This window comes from Bos mutus, chromosome 2, assembly GCF_027580195.1.
Source record: "Bos mutus isolate GX-2022 chromosome 2, NWIPB_WYAK_1.1, whole genome shotgun sequence".
NCBI classification, from domain to species: Eukaryota; Metazoa; Chordata; class Mammalia; order Artiodactyla; family Bovidae; genus Bos; species Bos mutus.
In genome coordinates, this window is record NC_091618.1 from 83,093,613 (window position 1) to 83,120,402 (window position 26,790).

At 39.5% G+C, this 26,790-nt stretch overlaps 1 protein-coding gene across 13 annotated transcripts in view; it reads right to left on the reverse strand.

Moving 5' to 3' along the window:
* Positions 1–26,790, reverse strand: part of GTDC1 (glycosyltransferase like domain containing 1) — a 429,626-nt gene that overhangs the window by 52,426 nt on the left and 350,410 nt on the right. For all 13 annotated transcript variants that reach the window (XM_070389962.1, XM_070389968.1, XM_070389890.1 and 10 more), the window contains one exon: positions 23,737–24,069. In XM_070389962.1, the coding sequence (XP_070246063.1) occupies positions 23,737–24,069 (333 nt within the window). The remainder of the gene's footprint in view (positions 1–23,736; positions 24,070–26,790) is intronic.

A 26,790-nucleotide genomic window follows, 5' to 3' on the forward strand; every position in this document is an offset into this window, starting at 1 on the left:
TAAAGAGCCACTTGATGAAGGTGAAAGAGGAAAGAGAAAAAGCTGCCTTAAAACTCAACATTCAAAAAAACGAAGATCATGGCATCCGGTCCCATCACTTCATGGCAAATAGATAGTGAAACAATGGAAACAGTGACAGACTTTATTTTTTGGGGCTCTAAAATCACAGCGTGGTAACCACAGCCATGAAATTAAAAGATGCTTGCTCCTTGGAAGAAAAGCTATGACAAGCCTAGACAGTGTATTAAAAAGCAGAGACATCACTTTGCCAGCAAAGGTCCATATAGTCAAAGCTATGGTTTTTCCAGTAGTCTTGTATGGATGTGAGAGTTGGACCATAAAGAAAGCTGAGCGCTGAAGAATTGATGCTTTTGAACTGTGGTGTTGGAGAAGACTCTTGAGAGTCCCTTGGACTGCAAGGAGATCCAACCAGTCAATCCTAAAGGAAATCAATCATGAATATTCATTGGAAAGACTGATGCTGAAGCTGAAGCTCCAATACGGTGGCCACTGGATGTGAAGAGCTGACTCACTGGAAAAGGCCCAGATACTGGGAAAGATTGAGGGCAGGAAGAGAAGGAGACGACAGAGGACGAGATGGTTGGATGGCATCACGAACTCAATGGACATGAGTTTGAGCAAGATCTAGGAGTTGGTGAAGGACAGGAAACCCTGGTGTGCTGCAGTCCATGGGGTCACAAAGAGTCAGGCACAACTGAGCGACTGAACAACAACATATTTAATTTACAATATTATATTAGTTTCAGATGCACAACAGAGTGAATCAGTATTTTTACAGATTATACTCCATTTAAAATTATCATAAAATATTGGCTGTACTCCATGTGCTGAACAGTATTTCTTGCATATTATTTTTTTATACATAGTAGCTCGTATGTACGGAGGTGATGGCACCCCACTCCAGTACTCTTGCCTGGAAAATCCCATGGATGGAGGAGCCTAGTAGGCTGCAGTCCATGGGGTTGTGAAGAGTCGGACACAACCGAGCGACTTCCCTTTCGCTTTTCACTTTCATGCACTGGAGAAGGAAATGGCAAACCACTCCAATGCTCTTGCCTGGAGAATTCCAGCGACGGTGGAGCCTGGTGGGCTGCCGTCTATGGGGTCACACAGAGTCGGACACGACTGAAGTGCTTTAGCAGCAGCAGCAGCGGCTTGTATGTAATATATTTTAAAATAAATATCTTGCATGTAAACATTCTAGGTTAAGGCATGAATGGAGCTTGTTTTTGCTGTTATTTTACTTAAGTCCTATTGACTCATTTTCCCTAGCCTAAGTCAGACTTTGAGAAATGCTGCTTTATTTTTCCTTACCTCTTATTCACTTCACCTATTAAAATTACCTCTTATTCAGTCTGCTGCTGCTGCTGCTAAGTCGCTTCAGTCCTGTCCGGCTCTGTGCGACCCCATAGACGGCAGCCCACTAGGCTCCTCTGTCCCCGGGATTCTCCAGGCAAGAACACTGGAGTGGGTTGCCATTTCCTTCTCCGTCTAGTGACTTTTAATCCTTACCTACCTAAGTAATCCATTTGCTAACAACTGTTAGTTTCTAATATCTATCTGCTGTATTATACAGAGAATGCTTGACTTTTTATGATAGATTTCTTAATGTAATAAATATGCCTTTACAGAACTATCTGGTGGTAATCATAAAGCTAAAATACCAAATATTTAACCATATAAACATTTTAAGTTTTAAGTTCCAAAGAGGTTTATGCAAGATAAACAGAATCGCAGGTAGAGTAATTTATGTAAGAAAGAAGGAACATGCCCCTCTCAAAATACCCATCTCCTCCAGTTATCAGTTGTCTATTGTCAGGTCAGATAAAACATGAATTGGCCCTTAGAGGATGGTGATGATGTAGACAGACTTGGAGGAGAAAGGACAGTATTGAAGAAAAGGAATAGAACATGAGAGAAAACACTCATCACAGGAGCAAGGTGAATGAACATATTCCCTGAATCCGGGATGACGGGGTGTGTCTACACATACACACATAAACAGAGATATGTATATTTGTTTATTTTTCAAGTACTCTTTAATATTTGACTGAAGAAGTCAAAAGGGGCTGTATGTAGAGTAGGCTTGCAAAGTGATGGCCATGTTTTGCAATCAGTCAGAGCTGAGGGCTGCATGCTCCCTCTGGAGGGGTGATGTTCTCAGTTTTCACTGTTCCTATCTAGCCTTTTTCATTCATTAATGATACTAGCCTGGTAACTATAAGCCTGTGATTTGTCATCCCAGAGTGGTGGATCTCAATTTGGCATGTTGCAAATCTTAGGGAACTACTGAAAACACAAATACCTGGGCATCATCTCAGACCAACTGATTAAGAATCCCTCAGAGTGGGGCTTGCATTTGAGTATTTTCTTATGTGCAGGCAAGATTGAGCACCACTTCCTACGAGGTCTTTATTGCTGGGATTAAGGCAATTCCTTATTATTATTATTTTTTCTGCATACTGCTGCTGCTCCTAAGTTGCTTCAGTTGTGTCCAACTCTGTGCGACCCCATAGACGGCAGCCCACTAGGCTCCTCTTTCCGGGGGATTCTCCAGGCATGAACACTGGAGTGGGTTGCCATTGCCTTCTCCAATGCGTGAAAGTGAAAAGTGAAAGTGAAGTCCCTCAGTCGTGTCCGACTCTTAGCAACCCCATGGACTGCAGCCCACCAGGCTCCTGCGTCCATGGGATTTTCCAGGCAAGAGTACTGGAGTGGGGTGCCACTGCTTTCTGCATACTAGTATTTCTTAATTTGGCTGTACATCAGAGTTGACTACGGCACTTAAAAAAGGTTTTTGATGCAAGGGCCCCACTTTTAGAAATTCAGGTTTAATTGGTATGAGGGGGACAGGCATTCTTAATTTAAAAAAAAAAAAAAAAAAACCCTCACTTTAATAGACAGCCAATATTGAGATCGCTGATGTGGGAAGTGAAAACCACAGAAGGACTCTGAGCAAAATTACCAGAAGAAGCTTGGGATATTTACCCTAGGTTTGAACTGCAGGGTGCTAAGGTCAGAGAAGAGAAAGTAAGAAGGTTATTATGCTAGTTTAGGTTTATGTGCATAGGGACTGAACCAGGGGTATGGTATAGAAATAAGATGGAAAGGGAAGGAATCCATGGAATAAATATTGTGAAGATGCATGCTATTGTTACAGAGTAGTAAGCTCTCCCTTATAATTTCCTAATTTCACATCAGCCTTGAAAGAAGTCTGAAACCTGACATCAAGCTGCTTGAATTATCTAAAAACCAAAAAGCCTTCACTGAGAATTTAGTCTGAAGTAGCACTGGGCTGGTAATTTCCTTAAGCATTCGACACAGGCAAACACACATCCCTTCTGGAGAAATCCAGATACAACTTGGGCAATCCTCAAAGAATTGCCTTTAGTGAAGTTCCAAAAAATGTGACTTCATGGTCAAAAATCAAAAACATATGGGAAACAAGAAGTCATAAAAAGAAAAAAAGACAGCAGACCCACAAAAGTTTCAGATATTGGAATTATCAAATACGGAATATAAAAGTTGTATGTTTGAAGTGTTTTTTAAAAAGGGACTAAATATATAAAGTGAAAGCTGCTCAGTTGTGTCCAACTCTTTGCAACCCCATGGAATATACAATCCATGGGATTCTCTAGACCAGAACACTGGAGTGGGTAGCCTTTCCCTTCTCCAGGGGGTCTTCCCAACCCAGGGACCGAACCCAGGTCTGCTGCATTGCAGGCAGATTCTTTACCAGCTGAGCCACAAGGGAAGCCCAAATATATGAAGAGCAGGGGATTATTAAAAATGACCAAAGAGTATTGAAAGAAGAAGAAGAAAAATAAAATGACTGAAATTAAGAGAGAACTAGTAATCTCAGAGACAAAACTAAAGAAAACATCCAGGAACCATAAAATGGAATCAAAAGACATGGAAAGGATGAAAGAAAGATTAAGAAATAGATGATCAGAAAAATCAAGACAAGACAAAGAACACCAAAAAGAGAGAGAATGAGGCAGATATAATAGTGAATATTTTCCAGAAGTGATGAAACACATCAATTCAAAGATTTAAAAATTCTAACAAATCCCAAGTAAGCTAAAGAAATCCATTCCTGCACATAGGTGAAAGTGGAGCAACCAAAGACAAGATCTTCAAAGTAGCTAGAGAGAAAAGTCTGATTAAGTAATTTCTCCATAGCAAAATGGGGAAGCCCCAGTGGTTCAGTAGTAGAGAATCCACCTACAATGCAGGAGATGGAGTCGTGGGTTCAATCCCTAGGTCAGGAAGATCACCTGGAGAAGGAAATGGCAACCCACTCCAGTCTTCTTGCCTGGAAAATCCTATGGACAGAGGAGCCAGATGGGCTACAGTTGGACGTGACTTAATGACTAAAACAACAAGAACCAAAGCAAAGTAAAGCTGAAAGGATTTAATCTCAACCTAGAATTGCATACTCAGAAAAGATATTCTTAAGAACAATGGAGAAATAAAAGATAATTTCAGATGAGTTTGCCACAAGCACTCTCACTAAAAGCAATTTTTTAGGCAAGGAAAGGTCTAATGTGTAAGAGGGAATAATAGGCAAGGAAAGAGAAAAATATATGGGTAAGTTTGTATGTTAAAATCACCAGGGTAATTATTTTTAAAAATCAACAATTAGTAGACAGCAGTATGGAATGAAATAAATATTAAGAATGGCATTACTTTTGTATGCAGACATTTGCAGTGAGTTTTTATAAATAAAATGTTCTCATTTGTACATTTCAGTATTATTTAAAGTATTTTAAATGAATGTGTAATGTTCACAAAAAAGTTACATATTGTTCTTTCTTTTCTTTTCTCTGTTGTAATGCTAAAGCAAATTTTATTTGATTAATAGCTACTCTTAAGTCCCGAGCAGGCAAAGACTGTATATATGAATTTTTCCTTACAGTTGCATCCTCAATGCTTATTCCACTGCTCAAGAATTACTGAATGAATGAACAACCTCATACCGACTGCATATGCAACCTTCGTTAGGTTGAATAATGGCCCCCTCAGGAAATCTCCACATTCTGATCCTTGAAACTTGTGAATATTACCTTGTTGTTGTTCAGTTGCTAAATTGTGTCTGACTCATTGTGACACCATGGACTGCAGCACACCAGGTTTCTCTGTCCTTCACTATCTCCTGGAATTTGCTCAAATTCACGTCCATTGAGTCAGTGTTACCATCCAACCATCCCATCATCCTCTGTTGTCCCCTTCTCCTCCTGCTCTCAATCTTTCCCAGCATGTGGGTCTTTTCCAATGAGTCAGCTCTTCACATCTAGTGGCCACCATATTGGAGCTTCAGCTTCCGCATCAGTCTTTCCAATGAATATTCAGAGTTGATTTCCTTTAGGATTGACTGGTTTGATCTCCTTGCTGTCCAAGGGACTCTTACTTGACAAAAAAGGACTTTGCAAATATGATTAAGTCAAGGATCTTGCGTATGGGAAATTATTCTGGAATATAGGAGTGGCCCCTAAATGCAGTCGCTTACGTCCTTATAGTGAAGTGAAGTCGGTCAGTCGTGTCCAACTCTTTGCGACCCCATGGACTGTAGCCTACCAGGCTCCTCTGTCCATAGGATTTTCCAGGCAATAGTACTGGAGTGGATTGCCATTTCCTTCTCCAGGGGATCTTCTCAACCCAGGGATTGAACCTGGGTCTCCCGCATTGTAGACAGACGCTTTACTGTCTGAGCCACCAGGGAAGGGAGAGGTAAACAGAAATCTGATACCGATGGAAGAGGAGAAGGCAGTGTGACCCCAGAGGCAGAGAACAGAGATTGAAGACTGCTGGCAGCCTTCAGAGGCTAGAAGATGTAAGGAAGTGGGAAGGAGGTTTCTTCCTCAGACTGTCCAGCGATACTCAAGCTCTGCTAACATCGGATTTCAGCTTGCTGATGCCAATTTTGTACTTCCGGCCTCCAGGAATGTGATAGAATAAATTCCTGGTATTTTGGGGCCTGTGCTACGTCTTTGTTGCTGAGCACGGGCTTTCTCTAGTCGCAGCGAGTGGCGCAGGGTGCCTGCTCTCTAGCTGTAGAGCACGGGCTTCTCACAGCGGTGGCTTCTCTTGTTGCAGAGCACGGGCTCTAGGGGGCGGTCTCAGTAGTTCTGACACATGGCCTTAGTTACTCTGTAGCATGTGGAATCTTCCCAAACCAGGGCTTGAACCAATGTCTCCTGCATTGGCAAGCAAATTCTTCACCACTGGACCGCAGAGAAGCCCCATTCCTGTTGTTTTAAGCTGTCAATTTTGTGGCATTTTGTTATGATAGCCATCAGAAAAATTAGAGAGAGTTAAATGAAGAATCAGCCAAGACAAAAATTCAGAGTTGCATGTGAGGGACACGGATGTACCACTCATAAATAAGAGTGTAATTCAGGGGGAAAAAGCAAGTGTTAGAACTGCAACGTGTTCTCTTTTAGAAAATGGCAGGGACACTGTGATCTTTGCAGGCAGTACACACCTGTCTTCCTTTCTAGTCTCTGGGCTTTTAAAAACAGCAGAGGACTATGCCTTTCTTCTTTGGATTCCTGGTAGCAACCTATCACATAGCCCTTTGGTATCTGTTTCAGATAATATTAAGATGATAGATATTTTGCTGAAGACACCTGAAAAAGTGGCCAGCATTAGGTTTATGAATAATGAGGAGATTTTAAATGTCCAGCCTACACTTCATTCCAATGAAAGTGAAAAAACAAGAGTTGACCCTATCTGGTTTACTACAATGACTGGCTTTATAAGAAGTTCAATAAAAATTTTTCAAAACTTTTTATTTTATATTGGAATCGAGTTGGTTAGTGATGTTGTGATGGTTTCAGGTGAACAGCAAAGGGACTCAGTCACATACGTACATGGATCCATTCTTGCCCAACACCCCTCCTATCTAGGCTGCCACATAACATTGAGCAGAGTTCCCTGAGCTATACAGTAGGTCCTTGTTGGTTATCCATTTTAAATATAACAGTGTGTACATGTTGATCTTGAATGAATCTAAGCAGGAAGAGTTAGTAAGTGTTATCCTTAAAAGTTATTTGCTTGTTTCTTAAAAAGTCAAATGTAAACTTATCAGACAACTCAGCAATTCCATCCCTAGGTATCTACCTAAGCAAAATGAAAACATGTGTCTGGGCAAAGACATTATGAAAATGTTCGGAGGAATATTATTCACAATCATTAAAAAATCAGAAGCAGTCCAAACATCTATCAAATGACAAATGAATAATCAAAATGTGTTATATTCATGCAAAGGAATACTATTCAACCTCAGAAAGGAACAGACCACTGCTATCCGCTACAACATGGACAAGCCTCAGGAGCTCTGATCTGAGTGAAAGAAACCAGATGCTAAAGATCACATAGTGTATGATTCCATTTACATGAAATGTCCAGAAAAGGCAAATCTGTAGAGAGAGTAAGCACATTCGTGTTTTCCTGAGGTGAGGATGAAAACAGGGATAGACTGCAAAGAGGAATGAAGATTCTTACTGGGGAGATAAAAATGTTCTAAAATTGCATTGTAGTGATAGTTATAGAACTCTGTAAATTGATTAAAAGTCATTAAGTTGTATTATATAAAACAGATGGAATTTGTGATATATAAATCTCATTAAAGTCGTCTTTTTAGAAAAATTGTGTTTAAAAATGTGACATATAAATGTAGAAAGTGCTTTTTAGCAAATCATACCTTTAAAACTATTTAAGTCCTGCTCAAATAGCACTGCTATTCTATAGTGAAGGCTTGGGGCAGCCATCTTGTAAAAAACGGAAATAATTTGTGATATTGACAATGTGGGTGCTTGATGTAAGAGCCTCAAAAAACATTTTTCCATCCAGGTTTAGTAATATCCTAACAATCATAAAAATGTGAAGGGACATTTGGTAGCCTTTTATAGACTTCATTTACAAGGCAGATGCTGCTCCTTACAAGTGTTTGCTCTGTAGCTTAATTCCATTTTTTCTGTACAGTATGTACTTGTTTTGGGTAGGCTGAAAATGAAGACAAAAAAAGATGACTTTATTTAGCTGTTTCTTTTCTCCTCTTTTTTCAGGGAGTTAAGAAAAAATTGATTTTGACCAGTAAGAGATCGTGGGCAAAAGTGACAGTTTTATGTGAGGGAATAAAATAATTTGTATTGTTTAGTAATAATAATAGCTAATATTTATTAAGTGCTTATTCTCTACCAGGAACTGAGTTTACTTTCATATTATCATCTTCTTTAATCCTCAGAACAATCCTATAATGTACTTAATGTTACCCCTATCATGTAAAGAAGAAAACTGAAGTTAGAGAGTAGATAATTGTGACATCAGGACTTGTAGAGAGGTTGGACTTTACTATGCTATACCTAGGGGCTTCTCTGGTGGCTCAGTGGTAAAGAATCTGCCTGCAATGCAGGAGACATGAGAGACGTAGGCTATCACTAGGTTACAACTGCTGCCCACAGAATTAGGATAAATTTAATGTTTAAAATCAGAAAACTTAAAATTGAATTTATATGATTTAAAATCCAATCTATTTTTAAATATAGGAATTGAACAGTTTTATTTGTTAGTCACTCAGTCATGTCTGACTCTTTGCGACCCAATGGACTGACTGTAGCCTGCCAAGCTCCTCTGTCCAGAAAAATTGTGGAGTGGGTTGCCAATTCCTTCTCCAGGGGATCTTCTTCCCCTAGCGATCAAACCTGGGTCTCCTGCACTGCAGGCGGATTCTTTACCAACTGAGCCACCAGGGAAGCCCCAGGAATTGAAAACATCCATGCTCATAATGCCCACATTTCTATCTTCAGTCCTGACTGCTCTTCTGAATAAAAGACTTATATTTCTACCTTTCAACTTGAAACTTCACTTGTGCGTCTGAAAGATACCTCAGGCTTAAAATGTTCTAAAGAAACTTTTTAAACCTTATCCTCCCCATGTGTCCTCTATCTCAGTAAAGAGCACCTATGTTTATCCAAAATCTTTAAAATATATCCTGATTACTTCTTACAACATCCATTCCCATTACTCTAGTCAAACCACAACATTTGTCTAGATTATTGGAACAGCTGTCTGCATTCATTCAGGTAGGGTGATTGCATTAAAAAATGGATTAAAAAATGTATAATAGGGCATGTCAAAATAATAGGCAAGTGGACAGATCAAAAGGGCAGCCCTTTCCATTAGGGGTCAATCCAATGACCCAAGTCAAAAGAGTCACTATCAACCTTAACAAGTGCCTTCCATGTCTGCTTTTCCAAAAAGAAAGAGAATGTGGTGGAATGTTGGGACATTTTTATAGTCCAGGCCTGGAAGTGGTCCACATCACATCTGCTTATGTTTCCTGGCTAAGACCAGTTACGCAGACACACCAAACTGTGGCGGAAGCTAGGAAATGTGGTCCAACTGTATGCCCTCCATAGGATAAAGACATTTTGGAGAAAAGCTAACCATCTCTTCCATACTGCCTCATTCTAGAACTCTGGCCCTCGGGTCGCAATTCTGAAGCTGGGAAGTTGGGGAAACAATTTCTCCTTTAAAAGAGTTCTTGTTAAAAACAAGAACTGGCCAGAGCAGGTGAAAGAGGCAGTTGTGTAAGGATTGTGTCTAATTTCAGAGTAGAAATATTTGACTGAAGGAAGGAGCCTTGAGAGGTGCCACCTAAAGCAGTAATTTTATGCTAAATCAGATGATAAGTGGCAATCTACATGCTACTAACAGAGGTTTACTAGAATGGGATTTTCTAAAGAAGTATGTGTGGGCCCAGTTTCACTTATATAATAGGAAAACACTTTGGAGGAGGAGGAAGCGAAAATACACACTGAATCACAGACAGATAATCAATTGAAAGAGAGTTGTACTTTTTTTTTTTTTTATGATGGGGGAAAAATGTCAACAAAAGTTCTAAACTAAGTTTCTAGAAGTCAATCCATTATTTTCACGTTGATAGGGACAGTTTCTAGTATATGAATAGAGGAAGAGAACCAAAGTGATTTTGATTTTGATGTTGAAGGGACAGAGTATTTTAGGGGATATTGATGCTAAGAGCACTTTTTTGCTTTGTCTACATCCCACAGAGAAAGTTATCAGAAGTCAAAGAACTGACAAAATGTGATTTCAGTGGAGGCAACACAGCAATAAAGACAAAATAGGATTCTGGGCAATAAATCTTTTTCTACTCTGTAAATACCCCCCTTTCAATATAAAGGCTCTTTAAGGAAATAAGACAACAAAGCTTTCAGAAGGGGCTTGATACATTATTTATGAATTTATCAAGTGAAAAAAACACCCACTCAGACATTTTAATAAAAACTTTCAACTAATGTATCTAATTTTATTGGTATTAAAAAAAAAGCCAATTATGAACTAGAAAGTTACTGTTTGTTAAACTGCTATACAGCTTTCTGCAAATAGAATATTTACAAACCACTTGGAATCACTTTCCCAAAGTTTCAGTTTCTGAAGGTCAAATAACTATGTAACTGCTTAATAAAGAAGCAAAGAAGTACCTCTAAATATCTCCCAGCTCTGATGGGCTTATATGCTGCTCCTTAGGTGAGGTATTAGCAAAGCTTATTTATTTTCATTTCCAAGGCTTTTATTTGCTCATTCCCTTGTGGTAAAGCTGATTTCCATGATGATTCCCTTCTTAATTTTAATACCCTTTTTACTCATCATATAGACATAAGAATTTTCCATAAAATAATGAAATCCTTGCAAAGGAAATGAAGACAAGTCAGAGAATAAAGTAAACTAGCTCCTTTTTTTTTTTTTTTCAATTAATTGATCCACTGTCATGTGCATATAAGATTTTTTTTAAACCCAGGAAAATAAGGTTAATTAACATAAAAAAGCCTCACTCCTCTAGATGCTGAATTTTGTATTTTACCCATGCTGCCTTAAGTGCCTTGATTTCCCAGTAATGACCTAGTTCTCCTAATGAGGAACATTAACCCCTGGCTGTAGCTGTCCAGGACTTAATTGTCAACTGCAGCTGAAATAGGAGAGTTTGCCGATCAGCAGGTATGCGGTATATTAACTCATGTCATTTCAACCCCTAATAAATAAATCTGTTGCTAAGGCAACAGGAAGATCAGCTCTATCAGTATTCTCCCCTCCCAGTAACCAGCTCCCCCCACCTTCCTCTTTTGGAGGAAACTGCCTTTCACACCAAGCTTAGGAAAAAAAGAAGGAAATTAACTACATGTAACCATAATTAGAAGTAACATCATTTCTCATCTTAGAAACATATCTAAATTAATAAAAGAGGACAGCAAAGAGAGAAATGCTTTTGACTAAGATCACGATAAATTATTTCCTTCAACAGGAGACAGGCACTCTGAGGTACACATCTGAGCAAGAACAAATCTCAAACATTTCGTCTCTTTGTGTTTCTGAAATTTCTCCTTCTTTTGTTTAACCAACAAACGATGCTAGCCTGAATACTGCTGAAATAGCTAATTAGTTGCATAGCCAATAAAGATGATACAAGGGGAAAAAAACCTTACATAATTTATAATAGTTATTGCTATTCTACCTTGGAATTCTTTGCTGTGATTGAGTTTAAAAAAAAAAGAAATAAAAATCTGGTCACCGAACCTTAGTCTGAGTAATCTAAAGCTATTGAATCTCATCCACTTGAGATTGTAAACAGAAATTTAGAAAGTAATTTCAATGGATTACATTTACATGATTTACACATCTGGATTATGGCAGAGGGATAGGTGAAAAAATAATTTATAAGGCTCTCTCCTTCCAGATTTATTTTTTTATAATAAGTAAGAAATTACTTTGGTTGTGGCCACTTTGAAACTTTCTTCCAAAAACCCATCAGTTCACTTTTGTATACTACTCTTCTGTTAAAATTTAACAAAATTCCGAATCACATTTACAACTCCTATAAAGGCATTTCATTAAAAAACCTAAACCAAAACCAAATGAAAGCATGCTTTGTAAAAGTATTGCTGATCTTATGGCCATCTCCACCTGTCACTCAGTTCATCTAATTCCTCTTTCTTGCCAGGATGAGACACTTGTCCTCAACTGGACAAACTGAGCAAGTAAGAGTCAATCATCAAACAGTTACTTTCTAATTCATCACCATCAACATTGAGTAACATCAACTAAGTCTCCTACATGCCAGGTATTCTGGCTAGATGCCATCGAAAAGGTCTCCCCAAACAAACAAAGAAACAAGCAAAAAGTTTATGTTTCTGTCCTGGAGGACCTTAGGATCTAAAATGACATCATTTACAATGTGAAATGAGTTGGGCTAGGAGATAGTGTGAAAAGTGCAAAGCTCTGTTACACACTTAAGTGGTGCAGTGGATTGCACAGTGCCTTTGCTGCATGGAAATTCACAATCAGGGGAACTTAAATCAAGGCAAATGTCCATAGAAGGCAGAGGATTTCAGGGCATCTCTAAAGAGCAACACAAAAGATATTACTCCAGAATGGGGGAGAAACAGAATGGGGGCTGAATAAAAAGAAGCCATGTCAATTTGGAGAAAGGAAAGGAAAAATATATTTAATTTAATGTAAGAAATAAATAAACACACACAGTCATACATAAGACACAACTATGTGTAACAAAGAAATAATCTACCTACCTACCTACCCATCCATTCACCCACTCATCCATCCATATATCTGTATCATCCAGCTATCTACTTCATAATTCACTCACTCCTGACCCGTGGTGCTAAGTAAATAAGTTTGGTATAAGAATTTCATCAAAAAGGTTGTGATAGAGGGAAGCAAAGGCAGATATGAGCCTTGAGCAGGTGAAGATGACTGTTATAAACATATAACAATCAAATTGCAACTTGTGCAGCAATTAGTATGTTTAAGAAATGAGTCAAGTTTAAAGAATTTTTTAACCTTGTTAGGCAGGAAACGGTAACCAGAGCTTAAGTTTATGATATTCTAGAAATAACACCACCTAGACAGTAATGACTATAAGTGGAACTTCTTTATGCTGACATAGTGTGTAAGGTCAGGAAGCAACAGTTAGAACCAGACATGGAACAACAGACTGGTTCCAAATTGGAGAAGGAGTACATCAAGGCTGTTTATTGTCACCCTGCTTATTTAACTTATATGCAGAGTACATCATGAGAAACACTGGGCTGGAAGAAGCACAAGATGGAATCAAGACTGCCGGGAGAAATATCAATAACCTCAGATATGCAGATGACACCATCCTTATGGCAGAAAGTGAAGAAGAACTAAAGAGCCTCTTGATTAAAGTGAAAGTGGAGAGTGAAAAAGTTGGCTTACAGCTCAACATTCACAAAACGAAGATCATGGCATCTGGTCCCATCCCTTCATGGCAAATAGATGGGGAAACAGTGGAAAGAGTGTCAGACTTTATTTTTGGGGGCTCCAAAATCACTGCAGATGGTGACTGCAGCCATGAAATTAAAAGACGCTTACTCCTTGGAAGGAAAGTTATGACCAATCTAGACAGCATATTAAAAGGCAGAGACGTTACTTTGTTAACAAAGGTCCATCTAGTTAAGGCTATGGTTTTTCCAGTGGTCATGTATGGATGCGAGAGTTGGACTGTGAAGAAAGCTGAGCACCGAAGAATTGGTGCTTTTGAACTGTGGTGTTGGAAAACTCTTGAGAATCCCTTGGACTGCAAGGAGATCCAACCAGTCCATCCTAAAGGAGACCAGTCCTGGGTGTTCACTGGAAGGACTGATGGTGAAGCTGAAACTCCAATACTTTGGCCACCTGATGCGAAGAGCTGACTCATTTGAAAAGACCCTGATGCTGGGAAAGATTGAGGGCAGGAGGAGAAGGGGACGACAGAGGAGGAGATGGTTGGATGGCATCACTGACTCAATGGATATGGGTTTGGGTGGACTCCAGGAGTTGGTGATGGACAGGGAGGCCTGCCGTGCTGTGGTTCATGGGGTCGCAAAGAGTCGTACACGACTAAGCGACTGAACTGAACTGAACTGTGTGTGTAAGAAAGTTAAAAACAGCCCAAGAGGCAATGAGAAACTAAATGTTGAATCTGTAATCATTTTCATATGCCCAATTTGAAATTTACTTAGAAAGGGATCTATGAATAGAGTTTTGGAAATTATAAATGAGGATTTTGTAAGGCTATTTTTTTGACCATGAATTTCCCAGTATTTATTCGCCTACTAATTAAGAATCCTGGACTAGGCTCCCAGAGATACATCTGATAGTACTGTTAGGAGACAAAACTATTTGGTGTTGTAATACATAATCATTTAAGCCAGGTATTTCATTACAACTTTTTAAAGATTCTAGCAAAATTCTCTAGGGAGATTTTTTTTTCTAAAATACCAGAGTTCACTTGAAATTCTTTAAAGACAAAAACAGTCAACAAGACAAACACTTCTAGGCAAAGACATATAACTTAAGAAAACTTGTCACTGAATTGGGAATAACTATAATCAACTAGAAAGATCTTTTATTATTCACATGAGCTTTGGTTGTCCAGCTGACGGATAAATACAGATCTGGTTAGAAAATCCCATTCAAAGGGCAGATAAACAATCCCACTCAAAGGGCAGATACCCATCATTCCTAGTCGATCTTAAACTAGTTTACTTACAATAACTAGCTATAAGGCTGATATTCCTTACGTTAAGGATATTTAACTGAGAAGATTCCCTGGAGTAGAAAGTGGCAACTCACTCCAGTATTCTTGCCTGGAAAATTCCATGGACAGAGGAGCCTGGCAGGCTACAGTCCATGGGGTCACAGAGTTGGGCATGACTGAGCACACACACACACAACAGAGAACTAACTCAGTTATTTCAGTGCTCCTGGAAAGCATGTATGGAATCATCTTTTTAGAGATTAAGACAAGGAAGATGGATTCTCACAGGTCTGAGAAAGCTTGGTAGAGTGTGCAGAAAGGCAGATGGCCAGACCATGTGACCATCTTTTCCAGAACTATAATTCTGTGAGGATCATTTCTCCCTTAGAAAAACAGATTTCAACGTAACACGGAAATAGCACAAAGAACACCGGTATCCAAAAGTCGGTATTTTGTCTCTCTGTTCACATTCTGCTGTAGCACCTGAAGATGCTCCATCAAAAGCATTCTATTCTACATATTCTAATGACCTGTAAAACCTGAAAGATTTAAAGCAATCTACTTACCAGACTTTTCTCAAGCTATCTGAGCAACAAGAAAACCAGGATAATTTACCTTGGGCTGGAAAACATAACATCTGATCATCCAATACAAATCCTTGAGAAGATGGTCATTAATTTTGTTTGTAATACTGTATTTTTAAACCTCAGAGAATCAAATCGTGAAAAAAGTAATTTATTTTACTCTCAAGTAATAAAGCATCATTTTCCATTTTATATCAATCATCTGTCTTCAGTTAGAAATCTCCCAAATTACTAAAAATGTAGTATTGTCAAATTCTTTCAATGTTATAGCACGTGATTTACCTAAGTATGCTTCCAACCTGCTTTTATTTCTTAATGACTGGGCCTTTTCCTTTCCAAATTTACATCCTTAACCAATATCAACATTGCATAAATTTGTTTTATCATTACTTTATGGAAAATATGGCAAATATCATATGGCTCATAAAAATCATTTTGCTTTAAATAAAAAGCTCAGACAATTTCCCCACTTTCCAGGTGACGAGGTCATGGTGGAACTTACAACGATTGCTACTCTAACAATTTCAAACTCCTCACCTGCCATCACAGGCCACTTCTACCTCACCTTCCTCAACTAGAACATACCCAGTTATGAACCACTCACGGAGGCTTCAGGATCAAAACAGAATTTCTTATATCCAAGGACTCTCTCATGGCTTCCTAATTCTTGAGCCCACATTGAGAAATATTCGGTTTGAGAAAATTTTCTTCTATATCATCAACACTTGTTTGCTATCAACTGCTAAACCTGGATGTTAATATTAATATATTAACATTTAGGGCAAGAAAAAAGTGAGGCAATTCCAATGACTGATACCAGACATACATCACTATCAATTCCATTTGACAGTGGTTCTCAAAGGGTAGTCTGTGAATTCTTGGGGGTATTCAAGACCCTTTAATGGAGTCTGCAAAGTCAAGTTATTTTCATAATAATACTAAGACGTAATTTGCCTTTTTCACTGTCTCAACATTGCTTTGATACTAAAAAACTGACAGGTAAAACAGTTGATGCCTTAGGGCAGTGGCAATCAGTCAGTGTATTCTCTTTTTAATATTTATTTGGCTGTGTTGGGTCTTAGATGTGGCACGTGGGCTTCTCTATTCGTGGCACGTGGGCTCAGGAGCTGCCGCGTTTGGGCTTAGATGCCCCCTCACATGTGGGATCTTAGTTCCTCAACCAGGGATTGAATCCACGTCCCTTGCACTGGAAGGAGTGTTCTTAACCACTGGAGCACCAGTATAGTCCCCCAGTCACTGTATTTTTTTTGTTTCTTAGTCTATGAATGTTGAGTTGTTAAAAATTTATTTTTAATCGAAGGACAATTACTTTACAATATTGTATTGGTTTCCCAGTCAATGTATTTTTAACCAACTGCGTTTGCAGTAAAAGAGAGCAAAACATCAGTTTCACTCAAAAACACGCTTAAAAAGGCATTAAAATTACTAATTTAATTAAATTTCATCTTTTCAAGATACTTCTTTTAATATTCTGTGTGATAAAATTGGAAATACCCATAAAGCACCTTTGTATACCAAGGTTCGGTTCAGTTCAGTTCAGTTCAGTTGCTCAGTCGTGTCAGACTCTTTGCGACCCCATGAATTGCAGCATGCCAGGCTTCCCTGTCCATCACCAACTCCCGGAGTTCGCTCAAACTCATGTCCATTGAGTCGGTGATGCCATCCAGCCATCTCATCCTCTGTCATCCCCTTTTCCTCCTGCCCCCGATCCCTCCCAGCATCAGGGTCTTTTCTGATGAGTCAACTCTTCGCATGAGGTGGCCAAAGTATTGGAGTTTCAGCTTCACCATCAGTCCTTCCAATGAACACCCAGGACTGATCTCCTTTAGGATGGACTGGTTGGATCTCCTTGCATCAAGGAGACTCCAAGGGACTCTCCAAGAGTTTTCTCCAACCCACAGTTCAAAAGCATCAATTCTTTGGCGCTCAGCTTTCTTCACAGTCCAACTCTCACATCCATACATGACCACTGGAAAAACCATAGCCTTGACTAGACGGACCTTTGTTGATAAAGTAATGTCTCTGCTTTTGAATATGCTATCTAGTTTGGTCATAACTTTCCTTCCAAGGAGTAAGCGTCTTTTAATTTCATGGCTGCAGTCACCATCTGCAGTGATTTTGGAGCCCCCAAAAATAAAGTCTGATACTCTTTCCACTGTTTCCCCATCTATTTGCCATGAAGGGATGGGACCAGATGCCATGATCATCGTTTTCTGAATGTTGAGCTGTAAGCCAACTTTTTCACTCTCCACTTTCACTTTCATCAAGAGGCTTTTGAGTTCCTCTTCACTTTCTGCCATAAGGGTGGTGTCATCTGCATATCTGAGGTTATTGGTATTTCTCCTGGCAATCTTGATTCCAGCTTGTGCTTCTTCCAGCCCAGTGTTTCTCATGATGTACTCTGCATATAAGTTAAATAAGCAGGGTGACAATATGCAGCCTTGACGTACTCCTTTTCTTATTTGGAACCAGTCTGTTGTTCCATGTCCAGTTCTAACTGTTGCTTCCTGACCTGCATAAAGGTTTCTCAAGAGGAAGGTCAGGTGGTCTGGTATTCCCATCTCTTTCAGAATTGTCCACAGTTTATTGTGATCCACACAGTCAAAGGCTTTGGCATAGTCAATAAAGCAGAAATAGATGTTTTTCTGGAACTCTCCTGCTTTTTCCATGATCCAGCAGATGTTGGCAACTTGATCTCTGGTTCCTTCTGCCTTTTGTAAAACCAGCTTGAACATCTGGAAGTTCATGGTTCATGTATTGCTGAAGTCTGGCTTGGACAATCATATAAAAAAGTGAAAGTATTTATATGATTGAGTTGTGGGCTATAGTAGCTGCTTATTTTTTTTTTTTAAATGAAACGCCAATTTTACTTAATAGAACAATGAATAGACAAACCACGGTTGATCGGACTTGGGTATCTGGAAGACATTTTCTCAAATATGAGCCATATGAACCTGTCACTTCAAGGTAAGCAATTGATAACATTTGTTACAATGATAAATTCAAGTTTTTAATTAAAAAGTAGAATTTTGGGAAAAACTGTACCTACATAGTGAGGTTCACAACTTTCTAAGAATCAGAAATTCTTCTGATACCAGTGACGATATTAACAATGTGATTCTTTGAAATAAGGAATTGTGTCAATACTTGGAAGAGCTGCATAATTCAATGAACCTGCATTTTCCAAGTAACCAGTATAGGATGCTACATGCATGCATGCTAAGTTGCTTCAGTTGTATCCAACTCTTTGAGACCCTATGGACTATAGCTTGCCAGGCTCCTCTGTCCATGGGATTTTCTAGGCAAGAATACTGGATGGGTTGCCATACCCTTCTCCAGGGGATCTTTCCAACCCAGGGATCAAACCTGCGTATCTTATGTCTCTTGCATTGGCAGGCAGGCTCTTTACCACTAGTGCCACCTGGGAAGCCCCACAGAATGCTATAAAATCTACTTAAACAGCAAGTAACAGAGCATGATGGAGAAGGCGATGGCACCCCACTCCAGTACTCTTGCCTGGAAAATCCCGTGGATGGAGGAGCCTGGTAGGCTGCAGTCCATGGGGTCTCGAAGAGTCGGACACGACTGAGCGACTTCACTTTCACTTTTCACTTTCATGCATTGGAGAAGGAAATGGCAACCCACTCCAGTGTTCTTGCCTGGAGAATCCCAGGGACGGGGGAGCCTGGTGGGCTGCCGTCTATGGGGTCTCACAGAGTCAGACACGACTGAAGTGACTTAGCAGCAGCAGCAGCAACAGAGCATGAAGAGTCACTAGTTTTAGACTAACCTCTAAGAGTCTCCTACTTGTCAAGTTCAGGTGTAGTGGCAGAAAAAGAATATCTACAATAATCTGAATAGGTCATTAAAACACTCTATCCTTTGCCAACTCTCTTTGTGAGGCAGAATTTTCTTCATAAACCTCCACCAAAACAACATATTGCAGCAGATCAAATATGTAAGGAAATATAAAGAATTTAACTTTTTTCTATTTGGACAGATGTTACAAATTTACAAAAATGTTAAATAATCTCACTCTTTTCACTGTTTTTTTATTATTTTGTAAAATACAGTTACTTTCCTAAAAATACATTATTTATGTTAACATGTATTTGGCTCTTTATTGTTACTTTTAAATGACACAATGTCAATTTTAAAACTTTCCTCCCAGTTTAAATTTCTAATTTAGTAACTATTGATTGGTCTAAGCTCAACAAACAAAAATCTTTGGCGTTCTAATAATTTTTTAAAGAAGATTTATTTATTTATTTTTTGGCTGCTCTGGGTCTTCACTGCTGCATTTGGGGTTTCCCTAGTTGTGGTGAGCAGGGGCTACTCCTTGCTGCGGCATGTGGGCTTCTCACTGTGGTGGATTCTTTCGCTGCAGAGCACAGGCTCTAGGTGTGGGCTTCAGCAGTTGTGACTCACAGGCTCTAGAGTGTTGGTTCAGTAGTTGTGATTCACAGGTGTAGTTGCTTCATGGCACGTGGGCTCTTTCTGGACCAGGGATCGAACTCGTGTCCCTTGCACTGCAAGGTGGAATCTTAACCACTGGACCATCAAGGAAGCCTGGGGTCCCAATAATTTTTAAGAATGTGAAGGGGACTTCTGATCAGAGAGTTTGAGAACCACAATCTCAGGAGTGCTATCCTTCAATGTCTTGTAAACTTGTTTTTTCTGTTCCTCCAGCAGTGTGTCTTTTGTGCCCATTATAATAAAAAGAATATTTACATAAATGTTGGAACCTGGTACAATATTATAATATTTGTATAATATACGGAAAGAAAACACTTAAAAAAAAGACTTTTGCCAATGCAGTCTATTTTTTACAGGTCTTTCTCTATAAGTCATTTCTATTAACTGTGCCTTGCTATAGATGTTTATAACAAAACATTAAAGACTGGGTAGAAAGGAGAAAACAAATTACTCTGCAGAGAACCCAGCAACTCTGCTAAAATACTGTCAGTTATTTATCTACTGTCAGCAGAGGTTGCACACTATAATCCTTGACAAGCTCAGATTCAGAAAGAATGAAGAGAGGGGGCAAGCATTGCATTTAAGGGCCTGTTCTCATGCACAGACATTTTAACACAGATTTAAAGCCAGAATGTATCTTTGAGAAAATGTCACTTTTGATTTTGATACATATCCTAGCAAGCCGACTCTACATTTGGTTGACTTAGTATGAGATATGTTAGAGGCTAACACTATATTTTAGACCATTCATGATCCCGGCGTTGAACTAACACAATGAGGTCAGCATCCCTTCGTGTTGAGAGTTGGCTACTGCAACTGCATGATTTCATGGGCATATTTTTTATGATAAGGATAGGGTGTTATTTTTGTTTTGTCAGGCAAAGTAATGACAGGCTTTAAGAATTTTGTTGCTCTCTCCAGCATCTATTTCTCCTTTATGTTTACAGGGGAGGCAATCATCAATGCGTTCTCTTATTCCAAAACACCTTCTCTCTGGAAAACATGTGTGGCTAAGGCAAAAACGCAACAGACTGGAGAGCATTCTGCAGGATACCTTAAGGAAAACACCCTCCTCAAGCACATAGTTGAAGTAGCTCATGATACTGACAGGAACCTGTAAAGTGCCAGATGGGCAGGCTGAAACGAAGAGGCCTGAGCAAGGAACACAACCCTGGTCATTTCTAGTAGAAACAATGGTTGCCTTTAGAATACAGTTCGTATTGACTGGACAATGATACGATTTCTACCCACGTGATAAGAGGTCTAAATAAATGTGTGCTTGTAACTGGGAATGTCTGATGTAGGCTGAACCAGAATTTTAATTTTCTAATTCATATTCACCAATTAAAAATAAACTGTATTTTTATGAGCAAATTTACATAAATCAGATGATAAAGCATCTACCACTAAAGGGTAGGAGTTCAGCTTGCAACATTTGCATATATTCTCCTAAAGAAAATATAGGCGTTTTAGATTCTCATTGAAGAGTCTTGCTGCGTTGGAACTCTAATGGGCTTAGAACAGTAAATTTTGAAGAAACTGATTGCTACCCCTGTAGCTAGTAAATGTCTGCCTAGACCCAGTGGCATTTGAAAAAAGTGTTTTATCATAAAATTATCCCAGCAGAGTCCATTCTGCAAGATAACATCATCATCATCATCATCAGTACTCCATGCAGGACCCAACAGCTCTGGCACAATATTGCCAGTCATTTATCTGTTGTCAGCACAGGTTACACACTGTAATCCTTGACTGCCTCGGAATTAGAATGTCTTTGATGTCCCCACAAGAGTTTTTTGCCCGAAGGCTTTACCAATGCTCGGCAGCTCAGTGTTTATTCCTCGTAATCTTCCTCTCATCTCCAGGCTAGCAGTGACAGATGGTTATGGGCACACAATAGTATTAAGAGTTTGATATTTTTTTTATGCTGTGCTCTCTGTACAACAAATAGCTATCAGACGCGGGCCAGAGAGCTGACATGGCTCGCTTAGGTAATGGCAAACAAACAGCTCGGGTTGATGCTTTCTGTCATTTCCCCTCCTAACCCTGCTTGTTTTCATTGTATACTCTCAAAGGTAAACTATATTAACCTTATAGACGGTTATTAAAAAGATATATCTATATGAGCATAAAGTGCTTTTCTTTTCTCTTTTTCTTACTCTTTTGATTATGAAAGTAATACTGCTGACATATTGAACAAATATCGAATGTCAACATAAATTTTTAGTGTGTGATAATATCCCCCTTCATATAGCTGTGTGTCAGGCGGGAACCCGCGGATGATGCATAGCAGTAAATAACCCAAACAAAATTAGTTCTCTTGTCAGCTTCTACCTTGTATGTCCCCAGGCATCAGTAAAATTGACTGCACGCTAGATTTTCAAAATTAGCCCTAATGTTAGCTATGTGTCTGGCAACCTCCAAGTTTCCAATGTTCTACTATATTACCCGTAAGGATGAATGTGTTACTTTTATATTTTGGCATTTACTCTTGCTGATGCGGCTTTTTTCCCCTGTTCTCCAAATTAAAAATAATTTAGCTTTAACAATAAGAATGCACACAAACATAATACCGCATCTCTTTAAGCAACTACTTTAGGCAATTAAATTAAAGCAAAAATATACAAAGGAAGAGAGGGGATTATTCAATTTAATGTTGTTAATTTTGTTAACACAGCTCTGTCTGATTTTGTACAAAGTATTGGATAATGTGGTTCTCACCCTCCCCCACCCCCAATCAGGATGCTATTTTGCACTAGGAGTCTACCAATTATTTAATTTTGCAGTTGTATGATAACCCAGAACCAAACTTTTTAAACCGATTTTCTCGTAATAATTTTCTCTCGACAACCCAAGGTTAGTAGAACCAAAAGAAACGCTTTTCAGGAGGGAGTCCATGAGATCTACTTTACCTTGAAACAGGTTAATCTCATCTAGATTCACTGCATTTGAAAATAATACAAAAGGACACTGAACAAGGTCACATTCTAAATAAAACATGATTTAAAAATGAATGTTAACACTCCCTTAGAAAGGCTATGCTGGAAGTGTGAGGTTGAACAGACAAATTCAAAACCACATTCCCCATTAACTTTCAATCCCTAAATTTTACGTTCATACATTTAGAGTCAAAGATGAAAAGCCCTTTAGGTACCAGATGCTGCAGATCAACAGGGAGAGCTTCTGGAGTTTTAATGTGCTGGAAGTCAAATCCTTGGCAAAGGCGCTTTGCCCGGCCGGTGTGGTGTGCTTATTACTTCACCTGTAAACAGTTGCTCTCAGAAAATCGGACCTAATGATCAGCCCAGCATCTCTGCAATAAAGAGACCATAATCTGTAGGGGAAGTGAACTCTAATCAGGCCACATGCAGATTAAACTAACTGGGAGGAATAAAAACTAGATTAAAATGTTTATGCCTAATACCAGAAGATTATCAGGACATTTTACCTCTTTAAATCCTAATTTATAGGAGCCAGGGTTAAGTTTATGAGTTTATATTTGGTGCGATTACACACTGCAGTTGATTTTCCTCTGTTTAGAAAAGAGTCTATTGGAAAGCATTTTCTTTAGCACAATGTAGAGGCTTTTGAGAGAAGGAAAACAGTTTTATGTGTACTGACATATTTTATGATAAGTGAAATAAAGGCATCTAGTTGAAACTGGACAAATAAGTAAATAATGGAAATTGGTTTTGTTTTAATGGTAATACTTTGTTAGCAATGTGGAGATATAAAACAGTGTTGTGGTAACAGAATATATAAAAAACATGGAATCCTATTTTTACACTTTGAAACTTCTTGAACGAGGTTTGGTTTCCTAGAAGTACCGAGCCGCTATTGTTGAACAAGTCACTGCAAATCGCTGTACGTGATTCAAATTTAACCTAAGTACACAAGCATGACTATAAAGACCCTGAGTGGTGCCACCTTGGCACCCCGTTGAAACGATCTTTTTCTAAAGCTATCAAGACAACAAACTACTAAGTCAATCATCAGAGTGTATTTTCTACTACCAGTTCAACAATTTACTAAATTGGTATGTCTTACACTTACCACCTGTGAGGCCAGACAATATGTAATGGTCTTTGCTGATCATCAGCTTCAGCCAAAATGTCACACCGATTTTGTTTATGTTCCCCATGATGTGTGCTTGAATCATCTGAGGAGTTGAATGTTTTCAAGTATGACGCCTGTCTTACTGAGCAACCCAGGCTTTCTTGTTGTGCAGCATCACAGGGTCCAGACTTTGAATCAAAACTCTTCAATAAATTCTCAGAACCTCTCAGCTGCTGTTGGAAAGGAAGGGCCGTGGATGGAGCATTGCCACCATTTTCTTTAAGGCTGAGTATCTTCTGTAAATGGGCTGCTTTGTGCTTGGGCATGAATCTATTACAAAAGGAAAATGCAGTATAGTTTTAGTGAAAATACTATTTAAAATTTGTTCTTTACTTTTCTGTAAGGACATGATGATGGTGTATAAAAACTAAGGAAAAAAACTAAAGATATAACAAAAATTCTACAAAGAGTGCAAAAAAGCAGTAGTCATCATGAGAAAGTTCAAAAGTTTGAAATTAGATTAGACTGTCTTTGAACGGTTTCCAAAGAGTTTCTGTGGCTATAAAATCTGCCTTGCACACATCATAAAAAATACCAGTAGAGCAACGGTTTAGCACTCTCTCTTTCCTTGTCTTTCTGGAGTTTTGTGTTTTCCAGTTATGATATGACCCAGTGTTTATTTTCAAGACAAATCTATTCTTTAACCTACAAAAATGCTTGGAGCTCCTCGATTAACACTGGGCATTTCTGCTCACATGACTCTTCTATACTCCTGGGCGCCTGTACACAATTTTTATTTAATTGACCTTGCTAATATTTCTTGAAGTATATTTTTTTCATTACCATCTCACTCCTTTCTTCCCATAATACTTCACCACGCAGAGTTCAATGCCTGTTACTGATTGGCAGAAGCAACCACATAAAATGAAACCAAGGAATTCACCATGTACTGATGAGTAAACTGGTAGACAGAGAGGGAGACAGGCATGAGAACACTCAACTAACCAGTGGTAGAACACAGTGTATCCAGAATGGACATCCTAACTTAAAACTGAGAACCAGAGATTAATTCTGATTTGGAAATCAGTAAAGGCTTAAAGAGGGTTAGTTGACTGATTCTGAAAGACAGAGAAGGGGAAGTTCTGAACTGAGGGAGCCCTGCGATCAAAGGAAAAGGGTGTGAAAGAGAATGAACCCTTCCAGGATTAAGATGCAAGCCAAAGAGTCTGGGGCCAGCTCCTGGGGTCTAAGGTCTAGAGAGGCCGTCTGGGGCCAGACAACAAAGGTGTCCTTAGGGGCCCTAAGGTCCATCCAGAGACTTGGCGCCTTCCCTGGATGGAAGAGTACATGAAGAAATGGCAAGCACATGCATGTAAGGCCAGGTGAGGACGAAGAACCATAGAATCAAGGAAAGCAACGAGGAACATCTGGAAGAACAGAAAGAAAGCTGAGAGTAACATCACACTACTGAAGTGAATTAAGAGCTCCTAAAGAATGTGTAGAAAAAGAACTAGGAGCTCTTAAAACTGTTAAAAAAAAAGAGGGTTTGTGTGTGTAAAACACTACAGAGGTGCTATAGCACCAGAAACAACAGGGAGATTTCGGTTTTGTTATGAAGTAGATCAGGGGTTTCCCAGGTGACTAAGTGGTAAAGAATCTGCCTGCCAATGCAGGAGATGCAGGAGACATAGATTTGATCCCTGGGTTGGAAGGATCCCCTTGAGAAGGAAATGACAACCCACTCCAATATTCTTTCTTGGGAAATGCCATGAACAGAGGAGCCTGGCAGGCTACAGTCCAAAGGGTTGCAGAGTCAGATGCAACTAAGTAACTAAACAACAACAACAACAATAAGGGAGTCAATTACTGGTTCCTCCCAGGACAGTTCATGTTGAGGGCATGGCGGGGGAGGCAGAAACTAGATGCTGGTTAGGGAGTGAGCACAAGGCAGAGAGGGGCAGAGAGGAGGAGAGTGGGGAAGGCAAGGTCAAGTTCTCTTTAATGGGGCAGGTGTCCACAGGAGTATTCAATTGGGGGTACTTGCCCAGGGAAGGCGGAAAAGGCAATGGCACCCCACTCCAGTACTCTTGCCTGGAAAATCCCATGGGCAGAGCAGCCTGGTAGGCTGCAGTCCATGGGGTCTCGAAGAGTCGGACGTGACTGAGCGACTTCACTTTCACTTTCCACTTTCACTCATTGGAGAAGGAAATGGCAACCCACTCCAGTCTTCTTGCCTGGAGAATCCCGGGGACGGGGGAGCCTGGTGGGCTGCCGTCTATGGGGTCCCACAGAGTCGGACACGACTGAAGCGAATTAGCAGCAGCAGGAGCAGCAGCCCAGGGAAGGGAGCAGGATCCCAAGGAAACAGAAAAGTCTTACAAGATGGAAGTAGAAAAAGAACATAAGCTGTGATATTGGCAGGCAGCTTGCTGTGGAGGGGAAGGAGGACCTTATTCAAGAGAATGTACTGAACTTTCTTACAAAGTTGAGAGGGAAGAAGAGAAAAACAGTGTTGATAAAAAAGCAGTTTCAGATGGCAAGTGCAGAATCTAATGCATCCCCAGAGAGTTGGATAAGACTATCTATCTCAAGTGAGGTGAGGAGAGGCAGAGTTAGAGCTTAACTGAGTTGAGGGGTCAGAGTGTCACTGTGGAGCGGTGACACTGGTTCTGAAAGTGAGGGAGCACGAACAACACCCAGAACACCCAGTGGGGGTTCTGCTGCGACCTGGAAATCCAGTCTGGCTGTAGTATGCTGTGTTCATCCCAAAAGCTTGTGCTTGTTTCATAAGGTCTTTTGGGAAAAATCGCCTAAATATACATATAATCCACCTACCTGCCCACCACCCATGCACTATCATAAGCAGATGAAGCAGATATTGCATAGAGACAGATAAAACTCAAAGAATGGGGCTAACCTCCTTGGTATGCTCCAATAAAATACTACATTAATTCTTGATTTAAAATGAAAGAGATGGGAAAAGAATCTAATGTGTGCATATATATGCACACACACATACACACACGTATTTAAAACTCAGCCACTTTGTTG